Source organism: Cucurbita pepo, chromosome LG10, assembly GCF_002806865.2.
Source record: "Cucurbita pepo subsp. pepo cultivar mu-cu-16 chromosome LG10, ASM280686v2, whole genome shotgun sequence".
In the NCBI taxonomy this organism is placed as follows: domain Eukaryota; kingdom Viridiplantae; phylum Streptophyta; class Magnoliopsida; order Cucurbitales; family Cucurbitaceae; genus Cucurbita; species Cucurbita pepo.
This window is the reverse complement of record NC_036647.1, coordinates 1,694,432-1,707,472: the sequence shown is the minus strand read 5'-3', so window position 1 is coordinate 1,707,472 and position 13,041 is coordinate 1,694,432. Positions and strand designations below refer to the sequence as shown.

The window sequence follows — 13,041 nt, the reverse complement described above, 5'->3', positions numbered from 1 at the left end:
CCCGGACCCTTATGAGTAGTTGTAGACTTGTTGTTTGGTGTATTACCCTTATATGTGGGCTGCAGTTTCATATCCCGCCACTCCACTCCATCCCAAAAATTTAATGAAGAGATGAAACTGAGTAGAAAAACATAAAGGCTTTTCTTGAATTTAAAAACCAGCATGATTTATGAACTGTGATTATTATTTTTGTGGATGCTTTTAGAATTCTATGGAGATCAGTACTTTTAGTTGCTTGAGTTTATATCAGAGCAGAGTCAGCAAATGTTTATCCTCATGGGATAACTTATTGAGCTGGGGAATAATAGAAATCTCTAACTCAAACGATGATGGCCTTTCTTTTAGATTCATGAGAATATGAAGCATAATAGAAAAGAATTTTAATGGAACTTCATATTTGAGAGTGAATAGTTATCAGATATTGTATGCTTTACCATGCGAACTACAAGTTAGGTGGAATAGATCTAATATTTACTGCTTTTCAGGAAAATAACGAAGGATATGGGTTCTGAAACATAGTGATGAATTCCCCTTTTTTCAATTAAAGCATAACTAACTTATTGAAGTCTTGACGATCATGCTCAATGAATTTCTACATTTCGCACTTGGTCTATTAATGGCTCCGTCCATCTAAGTTTTGGTGAAAAAAACCCCTCCCATGGCAGCTGGAGCTAAAATTGGGATTAGGTGGAACTTCGTACGAAGATTTCATCCGCAACGTGAATTTGCCTATGCAATTAAGGTATTTCATGAAATGCAACTTCATTCTAAATGTGAATTCTGTAGCTAATTCAATTTTTGCTTCAATTTCCTTCTTTTTAAATCTCAATTTCAGTCAAGTGGATCCCATTGTGGCGTCATTTTCTGGTGGAGCTGTAGGTGTCATTTCGGCCTTGATGTTCGTTGAAGCTAGCAACGTTGGCAAACAAGAGAAAAAAAGGTGCAAATATTGTCATGGAACTGGTATGTATTCATTTTAAGCGATTCTATATTTATTAGTTTTGAACTTGTGGAATTGAATGTCGCCATTCTCACACGTGTTGTGATAAAATCACAATCTCAATTTATCACCGATTTAAAAAACAAGTTTAATTTTCTAATTTTGAGAACTAGGTTTATTTGGTTCCTAAACTTTGGAGTGTCTAATTGATACTCTCAATTTTGTATTTAATTGCTTCTTGAACTTAAAAAATGTCTAGACTCCTTAAGTTTCTATTTTGTATCTCGAACCTATCAAAATTTGTTAAATTTTAGGAATCAAATGAAAGTTTAGGGATTATGAATTTCATATTTTGATAGTTAAGCATCCCTTCATAATCTTATGGACAGGCTATTTGGCTTGCGCCCGATGTTCATCCAGTGGTGTATGTGTAAGCGCTGACCCCATCTCACTGTCTGCATCTTCTTCAAGCCGCCCTCTACGGGTGCCCAAAACTCAAAGATGCCTCAATTGTTCCGGTGCAGGAAAGGTACAAAATTCTATTTTCTTCATTAATTCAAAGGGTCGTTGGACTTGGAATTACCATTATCTTGCATCATTGGTCTCTTACCCTGTCGTGTTTAGAAACAATTCTATTTTTGAATACCAACTTGTTTGGCAGGATAATTTTTTAAACTATTGTTATTGTCCTATGCCTTCTTTCATTTTTTTATATTCAAAGTTGATCATTTGTCATTTTTTTTAGTACAACTTGATATAAGTGTACTACATATTTAAATTATTGGCATGTTTTCTTGTAACCATTTGATATAAACTCGAGGCACTCCTTGTTTATACGTCGGCTTCATGGAATAATTTCTTTTGTGGGAGACATCCGATACAACAATTAGAACGATAGAAAGAATGGTTCATCTTAATTTACTTATAATATGAAACTAAGCCTTAGGATGATGTGGTTGAATTTGTTATATTTGCTGAGGACTTAGTATGATTGTTTAGGTAATGTGCCCAACATGTCTGTGTACTGGGATGTTGATGGCAAGTGAGCACGACCCAAGATTCGACCCATTCGACTAAGGCTAAACTTGTAAGTTTCTTTCATATCTATCCTCTAACTAATTAATGAGTTTGAAAACTCTCCTATATTAAAAAGAAAAAAGAAAATGATGAAGAATTGTTTATATGCTATTCTAATTATAAAATTCCAAATATATTTTATGTTTCAATTATTTGCAAATCCATTACGTAATATAATCTTATTTGTTTTTTATTATTATTATCAAGTACATAAAGTATCACTTTATTTAAGAGTATTAGAATTTATTAAATCTTTGCAATAATTTCATAAAAATGCTCCACACGTTGAGCATATTAAATAGAAAAGGAAAAAAAAAAAAATCTAAAGGGAATTGCTTCATTCATAATTATAAGAACTTAACTGTTTGGTATTTAATGTAATTATAACAATTTTGTTATCAATTTTCTAATCTTAAAATCTACACGAAATTTTAGAAATGTAGTTTAAAAAATGGTTATTTCCCTTTGAAATGAATTTTAAAATATATTATAAACAAAAACAAATTGATTGAGATTCAAGTTATGGTAATTGCATATCTAAGATACGTTATTCTGTAAGTTTATATAAATAAATGTTAGCCTATTTCACAAAAGAAATTAAAAAATGTCACATAAGAATCTGGTATTATAATTTTATCAACTATTTGTAATTTTAAAAATAGAATTTTCTGCAAATATAATTTCAATATTGAATTTAGAAGGGTAATAAAAAAAAAATTTAACTATAAAAACCAATGTCTTAAGTCAATTATTTATTTTATAAAACGTCATTATTTAAAAAAGTTAATTACATGTAAATGTAAACTTAATTTATTCAGAATATGTAATTTCGAACCAAAGGTAATAATTTCTTTTGTTTTTTACAAAGTTCATCATTTATCTGTTTTTTTTTTCTTTTTTGGGAAATATTAAAATTTGTCATTTCTTAGGTTAAAATGAAATTGTAAATAAATCTTTAAAAAAATCCAAATTTTCATTAAATTGTAGCATAAATTCAAATTCAAAGGAGACAGCTTTGAATGAATGGGTTTTTTTTTATTATTATTATTATAATGGAAACAAAATTACAAAAGATTTCTTTGAAATTTGGAAACAAACATAAAACTCTCATAAAATTACACACTTTTTCATCCATGGATTTGATTCCTACTTGCTTCTTGGTTCATTGCACTTTGACTTTTTCTCCACACACAAAATTCCATAACCGGCAACCGGCAACCGGCAACCGGCATCCAGCACACCTCATTTTGTCTCCCTCTATTTCTAAAAAATATTTGTATTAGGAACTAATCCTCTAAATTGGGATGTGATTATGTCTGTTGCTATTTAAATCTTAAAATACTTTCAATTATGTTTCTATTTTACTCGCTATTTATTTCATCAACTAAATACTGAATATCTATATTTACACACACACACAAAATACAAATAATTTGATTTTCTTATTTCATAAAGTATTTTTTGAAAAACGATGTTTAGGTTTGTAAAATGCATAAATTTGGTATTTTTTCAAGTATTATTTTCTTAAAATTAAAATATAAAAATATCATTGTAAACTATTGTCATTACTTTAAAAAAAAAAATATATATTTCTTCTAAAAGGTAAATTAAAAAAAAAAATTGTATTATTATTCTATCTAAGTAGAAACTAGCCAGTATGAAGTTAAAGTATTTTTTCCCGATAAAAGACAAAAGTTTTATAAATTATTATTATTATTATTATTATTATTTAATATGATGAAAATGAAAGGTCTTAAAATATTAAGAATGGAGCTAAAAAAAAATGTTAGCGTCGCTGAAAAGTTATATAATCAGCCAAAAAATGGGAATAGAAAAATAATCATTTCTTGTTCATTCCTTGTGATCTTTGCTTAGTAGCTAATGCCAGCTGCCATGAAAAAGTATCTAAGAACTTTGACAAATTAATTACCAAAACACAACTGTCATTCATACATATTAATTACAACTACAATGACACTTTGATCGCAGAATTACGGCTCTGATTTTACAACTTCCCAAGAAAAATGGAACATCGAGAATCGAATTGGGCATGAATTTGAATTTTGAGATGAAGAGATTCACATTCTGCACCCAATCGAACAGTAAAAATCGGCTGAATTCAATCGAATCGTATCCTCCTCGGTTTCTTTCAACAGAAATCGACGACGAATTTCACTACCGAACGGATCAAACGATACAAACCCTAGCGAACGGATATTCCTCTGCATTTCGTCTGTTCTACAAAAACTCCTCAACAAGCTCGCCGAAATCGAATCTGCCATTGCAGCATTCGACCGCGCTCACAATTTCTTGAAAAGCAGAGACGCTACAAGGAACCATAAGCGCATTCCTCTGCTCGAATCCGAACTCTCTGTACGCTTTATCGAGCAGCATCCTAAAGAGCGGATGCGACAAGAAACTCGTCGGCACAACGAAGCGCTGCCGTTCATCGCCGACGTAAATCGCGAACGAGCCAGTCGGAGTCGACGAAGGCGACTGAGAATCGTGATCCTCCGGTGGTTCCAGTTGATCTCTGAGCAAACATTCGTTGTACGATGCTTCACCCTCCGTCCCGACTCGGACCTTCACTTTCTTAGCGAGTTTCTTGAAGGAAACCATTTTCTTGCCTAGCATTTCTCCGATCTGCAGGAAAATGGAAGGAAAAATTGCAGAGGCGAGTAGGCTAGGGTTTTTGAAGATGAAGCTATGGATCCATGGGCATGGAGAAATGGAGGGTCTGAAAAAGGATTTTATACTAGAATGGAGCAGGCGGGTCGGGGAAGAAGGAGACGAATAAAAGGGATTTTAATTATTATAAAAATACAAAAATAATAATAAATAAATAAAAATAAAAATAAAAATAAAAGGATTTTTGACTTTGACGGTTACTCATCGANAATTACAAAAGATTTCTTTGAAATTTGGAAACAAACATAAAACTCTCATAAAATTACACACTTTTTCATCCATGGATTTGATTCCTACTTGCTTCTTGGTTCATTGCACTTTGACTTTTTCTCCACACACAAAATTCCATAACCGGCAACCGGCAACCGGCAACCGGCATCCAGCACACCTCATTTTGTCTCCCTCTATTTCTAAAAAATATTTGTATTAGGAACTAATCCTCTAAATTGGGATGTGATTATGTCTGTTGCTATTTAAATCTTAAAATACTTTCAATTATGTTTCTATTTTACTCGCTATTTATTTCATCAACTAAATACTGAATATCTATATTTACACACACACACAAAATACAAATAATTTGATTTTCTTATTTCATAAAGTATTTTTTGAAAAACGATGTTTAGGTTTGTAAAATGCATAAATTTGGTATTTTTTCAAGTATTATTTTCTTAAAATTAAAATATAAAAATATCATTGTAAACTATTGTCATTACTTTAAAAAAAAAAATATATATTTCTTCTAAAAGGTAAATTAAAAAAAAAAATTGTATTATTATTCTATCTAAGTAGAAACTAGCCAGTATGAAGTTAAAGTATTTTTTCCCGATAAAAGACAAAAGTTTTATAAATTATTATTATTATTATTATTATTATTTAATATGATGAAAATGAAAGGTCTTAAAATATTAAGAATGGAGCTAAAAAAAAATGTTAGCGTCGCTGAAAAGTTATATAATCAGCCAAAAAATGGGAATAGAAAAATAATCATTTCTTGTTCATTCCTTGTGATCTTTGCTTAGTAGCTAATGCCAGCTGCCATGAAAAAGTATCTAAGAACTTTGACAAATTAATTACCAAAACACAACTGTCATTCATACATATTAATTACAACTACAATGACACTTTGATCGCAGAATTACGGCTCTGATTTTACAACTTCCCAAGAAAAATGGAACATCGAGAATCGAATTGGGCATGAATTTGAATTTTGAGATGAAGAGATTCACATTCTGCACCCAATCGAACAGTAAAAATCGGCTGAATTCAATCGAATCGTATCCTCCTCGGTTTCTTTCAACAGAAATCGACGACGAATTTCACTACCGAACGGATCAAACGATACAAACCCTAGCGAACGGATATTCCTCTGCATTTCGTCTGTTCTACAAAAACTCCTCAACAAGCTCGCCGAAATCGAATCTGCCATTGCAGCATTCGACCGCGCTCACAATTTCTTGAAAAGCAGAGACGCTACAAGGAACCATAAGCGCATTCCTCTGCTCGAATCCGAACTCTCTGTACGCTTTATCGAGCAGCATCCTAAAGAGCGGATGCGACAAGAAACTCGTCGGCACAACGAAGCGCTGCCGTTCATCGCCGACGTAAATCGCGAACGAGCCAGTCGGAGTCGACGAAGGCGACTGAGAATCGTGATCCTCCGGTGGTTCCAGTTGATCTCTGAGCAAACATTCGTTGTACGATGCTTCACCCTCCGTCCCGACTCGGACCTTCACTTTCTTAGCGAGTTTCTTGAAGGAAACCATTTTCTTGCCTAGCATTTCTCCGATCTGCAGGAAAATGGAAGGAAAAATTGCAGAGGCGAGTAGGCTAGGGTTTTTGAAGATGAAGCTATGGATCCATGGGCATGGAGAAATGGAGGGTCTGAAAAAGGATTTTATACTAGAATGGAGCAGGCGGGTCGGGGAAGAAGGAGACGAATAAAAGGGATTTTAATTATTATAAAAATACAAAAATAATAATAAATAAATAAAAATAAAAATAAAAATAAAAGGATTTTTGACTTTGACGGTTACTCATCGAGTCTCAATTATTCAATCTCTATGCCTTTAAATTAAATTATGTTGGACGAAATAAGGTTTTTTAAGGCGAAATTACAAATTTAACCCCAATTTTATAAATTTCAAAATTAAATTATAAATGAAATATTAAATTATTTAGTATAAGTTTTTTATTTTTTTTTAATTATTTATTTGTTTAAATTGTGAGAATAAATACAAAAATTTAAGTAAGACATATTGACTTTATACGATTGAAAAATATATATCACATTAAAAAAGTCAAAATTCTTGATTTTTCTCTATATAATAATTTACAATTTTCTCATTGCTTTTGTCTTTCCTAACTTTCCACATTTTAAAAAAATATATCGATATTTTACTACTGCTTTGTTCTACGAACATTGTGTTCATCAATTTCTCCAAATTATTCTCTCTATGCACGTTTTTTTTTACCAAACAAACACTAAATTCACGTACTTTAAAGAACCGACCACCGTCCTTAATTATCTTGTTATATATTTTCAAAAATACATGTTAAGTGATCTACCGACTGATTTCGATGGTCAATATTAGTCGACTTATAATTTAAATTTTCTTTTAGAAAAATTTAATTTCTTGGACATTTGATGTATTTACAACTTGTAGATTGACAAAAGCTTTAGTTAAACGTCGGTATTTCATTGAATTATGACGATTATACCCCTAACGTTTGATACCTTGGAATATTCTAGTAATAAGGGTATTGATGGAAAATGTGAAATTGAAAGGGTGGCAGCATAAAATATTGGACTTTATGCTCATCCACGCAGAAGAGAAAAAATTAGGAAGGTGTTTCAGTTTGAAATAATGGCAACCACTTATCATTTGAAAACCCTTTTGCCTTTGACTTCCAAATTTTAATTACCAAAATGACCCTTTCACATTACCAAATAAATAACCCACTTTTTTTTTTTTTTCAATTTTAATATAAAATTTTATAGATTAAATACCATTTTTATTCATATGTTTTCTAATAATCCTAAAAATATTATTTAATTTTAATATTTACAAAAAAATTTCATTTTTATAATTTATAATAAGTTGAAATTCTGTATCTAAAAAGTCTTATATTTAAAATTTATATAGGTGAGAGTCATTATCCAATATCGGTGCATTTTTTAAAAGAAAATTTTATTAAAAAATAATAACATTTTATTACGATGCACAAATATACATGAATAACTCAATTTCATATACAAATGAGAGCGATCCTACGATTAGTGTGGTTATACAGTGATTTAAAAATTTGAAAATAAAATGATTTATAAAAAATTATAAATTAAAGTTGAAAATAAAACAAATTCTAAAAAATTGAAAATAAAATAATTTGTGGTCAGAGAATCCAACCTACTGTTCCAGAATAATTTATGAAGTTGCGTTTTATAGTTACCCTCCACATTAATTAATTAATTAATTAATTAATTAATTATTGGAAGTTACACAGGAAATACCATGTTTCTAGAGGGAAGCTAATGATTGTGGTCAGCATGAACGGTCACCTAATTAATTTTATTTATTTATTTGTAGAAATTATTATTTATTTATTTATTATTATTATTTATATTAATACTTTTTTGGGGTGGGTTGGTGCAGGCATTCTTGTTTGAATGCCTCTGTGTAAAACTAAACGCTTGAAAGTAAAAAAAGAAGTCTCTTTTTATTTTTTTTAATTAAAAAAAAGTAAAAAAAAAAAGTAAAAAAAAAAAAAGTAAAAAAAAAAGAAAGTAAAAAAGTATATTTCTCTCACGTTTTTTTATCGTTTATTTATTTATTATTTTACTTTTTAGCATTTTGTTTGTGACCCAGTCAGCTAGACACGTTTTTTATTTTTTATTTTTTATTTTTTATTTTATTTTTATTTTTATTTTCACTGTGCTCGTTGAGGACTTGCCGAAATTACTATTTTTGTTCCTTGATTTTCATTTCTTTTTTTTTTTTCTTTCTAAATTTAATTTAAAAAATTGTATAATTTTTTTAAAAGTAAATAGATTTAAAAAAAGTGAATAGTAAAACAGAGAAATTCGTGAGTAAAATTATTTATAAGCTTATTTTTTAATTCAATAACAAAAAATTAAAATCTCTTGTTTTTAATTTTTTTTTATAAATAAGAAAACAAGTTTTTAAATTCTTTTATTAATAACAGAAATTTTAAAAAANAAAAAAAAAAAAAAAAAAAAAAAAAAAAGTAAAAGACCGTCACGCAGTCATTCATAACACATAATAGGCCCAAATTTTAGAAGGCCTAAAAGAAGTTTTCGGCCCAAATATGTCGACATCTGGTGAACAAAATCCCAAGGCTTGCAGTGACCTTCTTCTTCATTAATTAGGGTTTTTTTTTCTTCATCTGTTCGTGCTCTGTTCTGCAAAAACCTTTCCACGTCTCTTTCGTTCGCTCTACACCATGAGTAGGGCAGGCCAGCCTCCGGATCTCAAAAAGTAAGTGTATTTTAATTTTTATCTTGTTCATCGTAATTTCGGTTCGATTAGTTCAACTATTTTCATTTGGTCCTTACTTTCCACTTCTTCTTGTAGGTACATGGACAAGAAGCTCCAGAGTAAGTTCTGTTCCCCACGCGATTGTTTATCCTATTCGTTGTCGTATTTTTTTCTCTGGCTCAGTTTATTTCTGGAAAAGTTGGTCGAGAAATGGCATGTTTCTTTCTAGAAGTCCAGAGTCCGTCAATTCTGTTTGCTTTCTTGGAAGTTATGCCATTTGATTTGCAGTTTCGTTTGCTACTGATTAGTGTGTATTTTAGCGCGCACTGAAAAAAAAAAAAACCTGTCTGTTTGTAATGTATGGATCCAGAAGTTGAGTCTACCCAGTCTAGGGTTTAGGGTTTAGTATCTACAAATTTTATCGGAGACCGACGGAGGAAGGATTATGAATTTAGAGCGTTTCATTATTTAATACTTAAGCTTATTTCTTTTTTTTTTTTTTTGTTTTTTTAAGGAAGAAACATAAATTCTTGCTTAGTTACTTAATTAATGGTCATCTGCTCTAAGATTGAAGAAATCTTACATGTCGAATGTATGTGTATACTAATTGATTTTGCTTCTGAACTACATTTTTGCAGTAAAACTCAATTCCAATCGGTTGGTAGTTGGAACTCTTCGTGGGTTTGACCAATTTATGAATCTAGTGGTTGACAACACCGTGGAAGTGAACGGCAACGAGAAAAATGATATTGGCATGGTGGTGCGTAGCAGTTATTTTGTGCTTCAACCCTTTTATGTTTACTTGAATTGTTTAACACCGCTATTGTGCAAGAACTGATTGCCCTTTTTGGTTTCACTTTCAGGTGATCAGAGGCAATAGTGTTGTCACCGTTGAAGCACTTGAACCTGTAAACAGAATGCAATGATGGTGGATGTTGAAATTTAGCTGAATCTGTTTATAGATTGAGCGGGTAAATCGTTCGGAACTGTAGTATGTATAATTTTGTGATGTTATGGATTTTAGATGGAATTATTGTACCCCATTCTGGACAGGCGGATTATAAGTTCAAACAATAGGATTTCTGTATTATTGTGGGAGAAATTCATTGCATTTTGTTAGATCTTCTCACAAAACCTCTCGTTCTTCTCTGCTTCAGCATCAATGTCCATGAACATTGCAATGAATGAATCCCTTATCAATTTAGATTCTGCAGATAAAGAATTCAAAAAGAAATAGTGTCAGGACCGATCATTTGCTAAACAACTTTGCTTCTTGCGTGTCTCCTGGCTCCATTGTAAGGTTTTGTGAAATTTCATATCGGTTGGAGAGTGGAATGAAACAGTTTTTATAAGGGTGTGAAATCTCTTCCTAGGTGATGCGCTGATGATACGTAATGGGTAAATTGTGTGGCTGACGGCAATACGTAAATGGGTTAAAATGGACAAAATTTGTGTGTGGCTGACGATATGTAATGGGTCAAAATGGACAATATTTGTTAGCGATGTGCATAAAGTATTACATGAAGGTATAAAGTATTACATGAAGGTATAAAGTCTGCTTATCGAAAATTCAAAGTTGATTCCAACCGGTTAGTGATGGATTTGGCTATAAGTTTATAATTCACCATGTAATGGTTTATTCAAAATCAGTTTTGCATGCACATTCTTAAGTGATTTTGAAAGTGAAAAAAATGATCGCTTGAATAAAATTTATAATCCTAATAGGTCCATGATTTTGAATAAAAAGGCACACAAGAAGTAGGTCCATGATTTTGAATAAAAAGGCACACAAGAAGTACTGAATTTATAATTTAACCGGAAAGGAAATAAGTCCATGATTTTACCAATAATCCTTACAAGAACAGCTCCCATTTCTAAAATGATGGAAGCGAGTAGCGTCTCGAACAGTTAGTTGACGATGAACAATTTTACTAACAATCTTGAAAAACAAGTGACAATCTTCACATATCCTAAGGTTTTTGATGACCACAACTTCAGTCCCAGCTGTGGTATTCAAGAGTCCAAAGGCAACAGCCAATTTTTCACTATGAACTCCAGCCCCAGTAAACAGATCTTTGTTGCTTTCTTCTCTATCAGCTCTTTTAGCCTCTCCAAATTCATGCACCAACGCTTCTAACTCCTCCAACACTCTATATATCTCTTCAGCCTGGGGATGGCTTCTATCCCCAACTACAAATGGATGAACTCTGCCCTTCAATTCAACATAGCTACACCCAGGATCCTTCTTCAGCTTCCTCTCCTTCATCATAATCCGGATCCTCAAAACCCCTTTTGAGTTCTTGGTATCATTATAAATGTTTGATAATAACACATAGTATCCTATGTTTGCAGGTTCAAGCTCGACCACACGTTCAAAAGCCAACTCTGCCAACTTGACATTCTGGTGGATCTTACAAGCACCCAGAAGAGCTCCCCAGACAGCACCATCAGGCTCTATTGGCATGGATTCAATGAGATTCCGAGCTTCATTTAGCCGCCCTGCTCGCCCCAGAAGATCCACCATGCACGAATAATGCTCTGGACCTGGTTCCAATTGATAGTTTCTTCCCATCATCTTGAAATATTCCATGCCCTGAGAAGTGAGCCCTGCATGGCTACAGGCAGACAAGACACTCACAAACGCAGTTCCATCAGGTACAATGCCACTCCTTATCATGTCTTCGAATAGTTGCACTGCAATTTCTCCATGTCCATGCATTCCATAGCCACCTATTATTGCTGTCCATGAAACTAATGTTCTTTCTGGCATTTCATCGAACAATGCTTGTGCCTTGGTTAAATTTCCACACCTTGCGTACATATTAATCAAAGCATTATTCAGAAACTGATTATTGGTAAACCCACTTGCTTGGATCTTAAGCTCTACCTCACGACCAACACTCTGAGCCCCAAGGTTGGCGCAAGATGATAAAACCCCAACAAGAGTGAAGGGATCCGGGTGAATCCCATGTAACTCCATGTTATGATAGAGCTCCAAAACATTAGTTGCCAGCCCATTTTGTGCGTACCCAGAAACCATAGCGTTCCAAGAAATCAAACCCTTCTCAGGCATTTTATCAAACAGGTTCTGTGCATGATTAACCGAGCCACATTTCATGTACATAGTAATGAAACAGTTAACAACGGAGACATCTGAATCCAATCCATACTTCAATGTTGAGCAATGCAGAGACAATCCAAGCTCCAAATTAATCGGAGATACACACACTGGGATCAAACCCAGCAATGTAACTGAATTAACTGGGACACCCTCTTCATTCATTTGGCGAAACAAAAGAACCGCGTCAGAACTTTTAGAATTCGAAACATAGCCGGAAATCAAAGCATTGTAGCAAACGGTAAGCTTTCTGGACTGGGATTTTTCATCAAACACTTTACGGGCATTTCCGAGTAATGAACCTCTGCAGTACATAGAAATCAAACCAGTTTGCACAAAAGGTTCAGATTCACAGCCAACTTTGATAATTTGACCATGAAATTGGCCGCCGAGTATGGGGAGCGAGAGGGCCGCGCAGGATTTGAGGGCAAACGGGAAAGTGAAGGCATTGGGGTGATCGCCATGGCGAAGCATTTGGGCGTAGAGACTTAGAGCTTGAAGGAATTGGCATCGTTTTGCTAATTCTCTGAGCTGAGTGTTCCATGGCGTTGAGAGAGCGGTCATAGATTTTGATTTGCGATTTCAGTTTTCCGTCCTCATTTGTCCGGGAGTTCAATACGCGAAGTTTGAATAAAGAGCGTCGATTCTGCCACGTCGTCAAAATGGACGGTTAATATGTAAACTGAATAGGATAAGCGAAAAATCGGATATAATATCTGAGT

The 13,041-nt window shown here is 32.9% G+C and overlaps 5 protein-coding genes across 6 annotated transcripts in view; 2 read left to right on the top strand and 3 right to left on the bottom strand.

Annotated features, from left to right (window-relative positions):
- The window catches only part of LOC111804294 (protein ORANGE-LIKE, chloroplastic-like), a 4,370-nt gene extending 2,154 nt beyond the window's left edge, over positions 1 to 2,216 (top strand). The window contains exons 5-9 of one of the 2 annotated variants that reach the window (XM_023689044.1): positions 666 to 742; positions 836 to 963; positions 1,330 to 1,469; positions 1,940 to 2,053; positions 2,131 to 2,216. In XM_023689044.1, coding sequence (XP_023544812.1) covers positions 666 to 742; positions 836 to 963; positions 1,330 to 1,469; positions 1,940 to 2,017 — 423 coding nt within the window. In that variant the 3' untranslated portion in view covers positions 2,018 to 2,053; positions 2,131 to 2,216. The other variant, XM_023689043.1, reaches the window with a different exon arrangement.
- Positions 2,217 to 3,981: 1,765 nt separating this feature from the next.
- LOC111804296 (auxin-induced protein 15A-like) lies at positions 3,982 to 4,759 on the bottom strand. Its single transcript, XM_023689046.1, has one exon. It carries the CDS (start codon positions 4,649 to 4,651, stop codon positions 4,256 to 4,258), a length of 396 nt encoding a protein of 131 aa, XP_023544814.1. The 5' UTR covers positions 4,652 to 4,759; the 3' UTR covers positions 3,982 to 4,255.
- A 1,057-nt stretch (positions 4,760 to 5,816) lies between these two features.
- Positions 5,817 to 6,594, bottom strand: LOC111804295 (auxin-induced protein 15A-like). The gene has a single exon (XM_023689045.1). It carries the CDS (start codon positions 6,484 to 6,486, stop codon positions 6,091 to 6,093), a length of 396 nt encoding a protein of 131 aa, XP_023544813.1. The 5' UTR covers positions 6,487 to 6,594; the 3' UTR covers positions 5,817 to 6,090.
- A 2,475-nt stretch (positions 6,595 to 9,069) lies between these two features.
- Positions 9,070 to 10,329, top strand: LOC111804297 (probable small nuclear ribonucleoprotein G). The gene is made up of 4 exons (XM_023689048.1): positions 9,070 to 9,201; positions 9,298 to 9,320; positions 9,840 to 9,961; positions 10,065 to 10,329. The coding sequence occupies exons 1-4, from the start codon at positions 9,167 to 9,169 to the stop codon at positions 10,125 to 10,127; spliced, it is 243 nt and encodes an 80-aa protein (XP_023544816.1). The 5' UTR covers positions 9,070 to 9,166; the 3' UTR covers positions 10,128 to 10,329.
- Positions 10,330 to 11,011: 682 nt separating this feature from the next.
- On the bottom strand, positions 11,012 to 13,002 carry LOC111804290 (putative pentatricopeptide repeat-containing protein At3g11460, mitochondrial). Its single transcript, XM_023689040.1, has one exon. The coding sequence runs from the start codon at positions 12,881 to 12,883 to the stop codon at positions 11,042 to 11,044; it is 1,842 nt and encodes a 613-aa protein (XP_023544808.1). The 5' UTR covers positions 12,884 to 13,002; the 3' UTR covers positions 11,012 to 11,041.
- Positions 13,003 to 13,041: the final 39 nt, after the last annotated feature.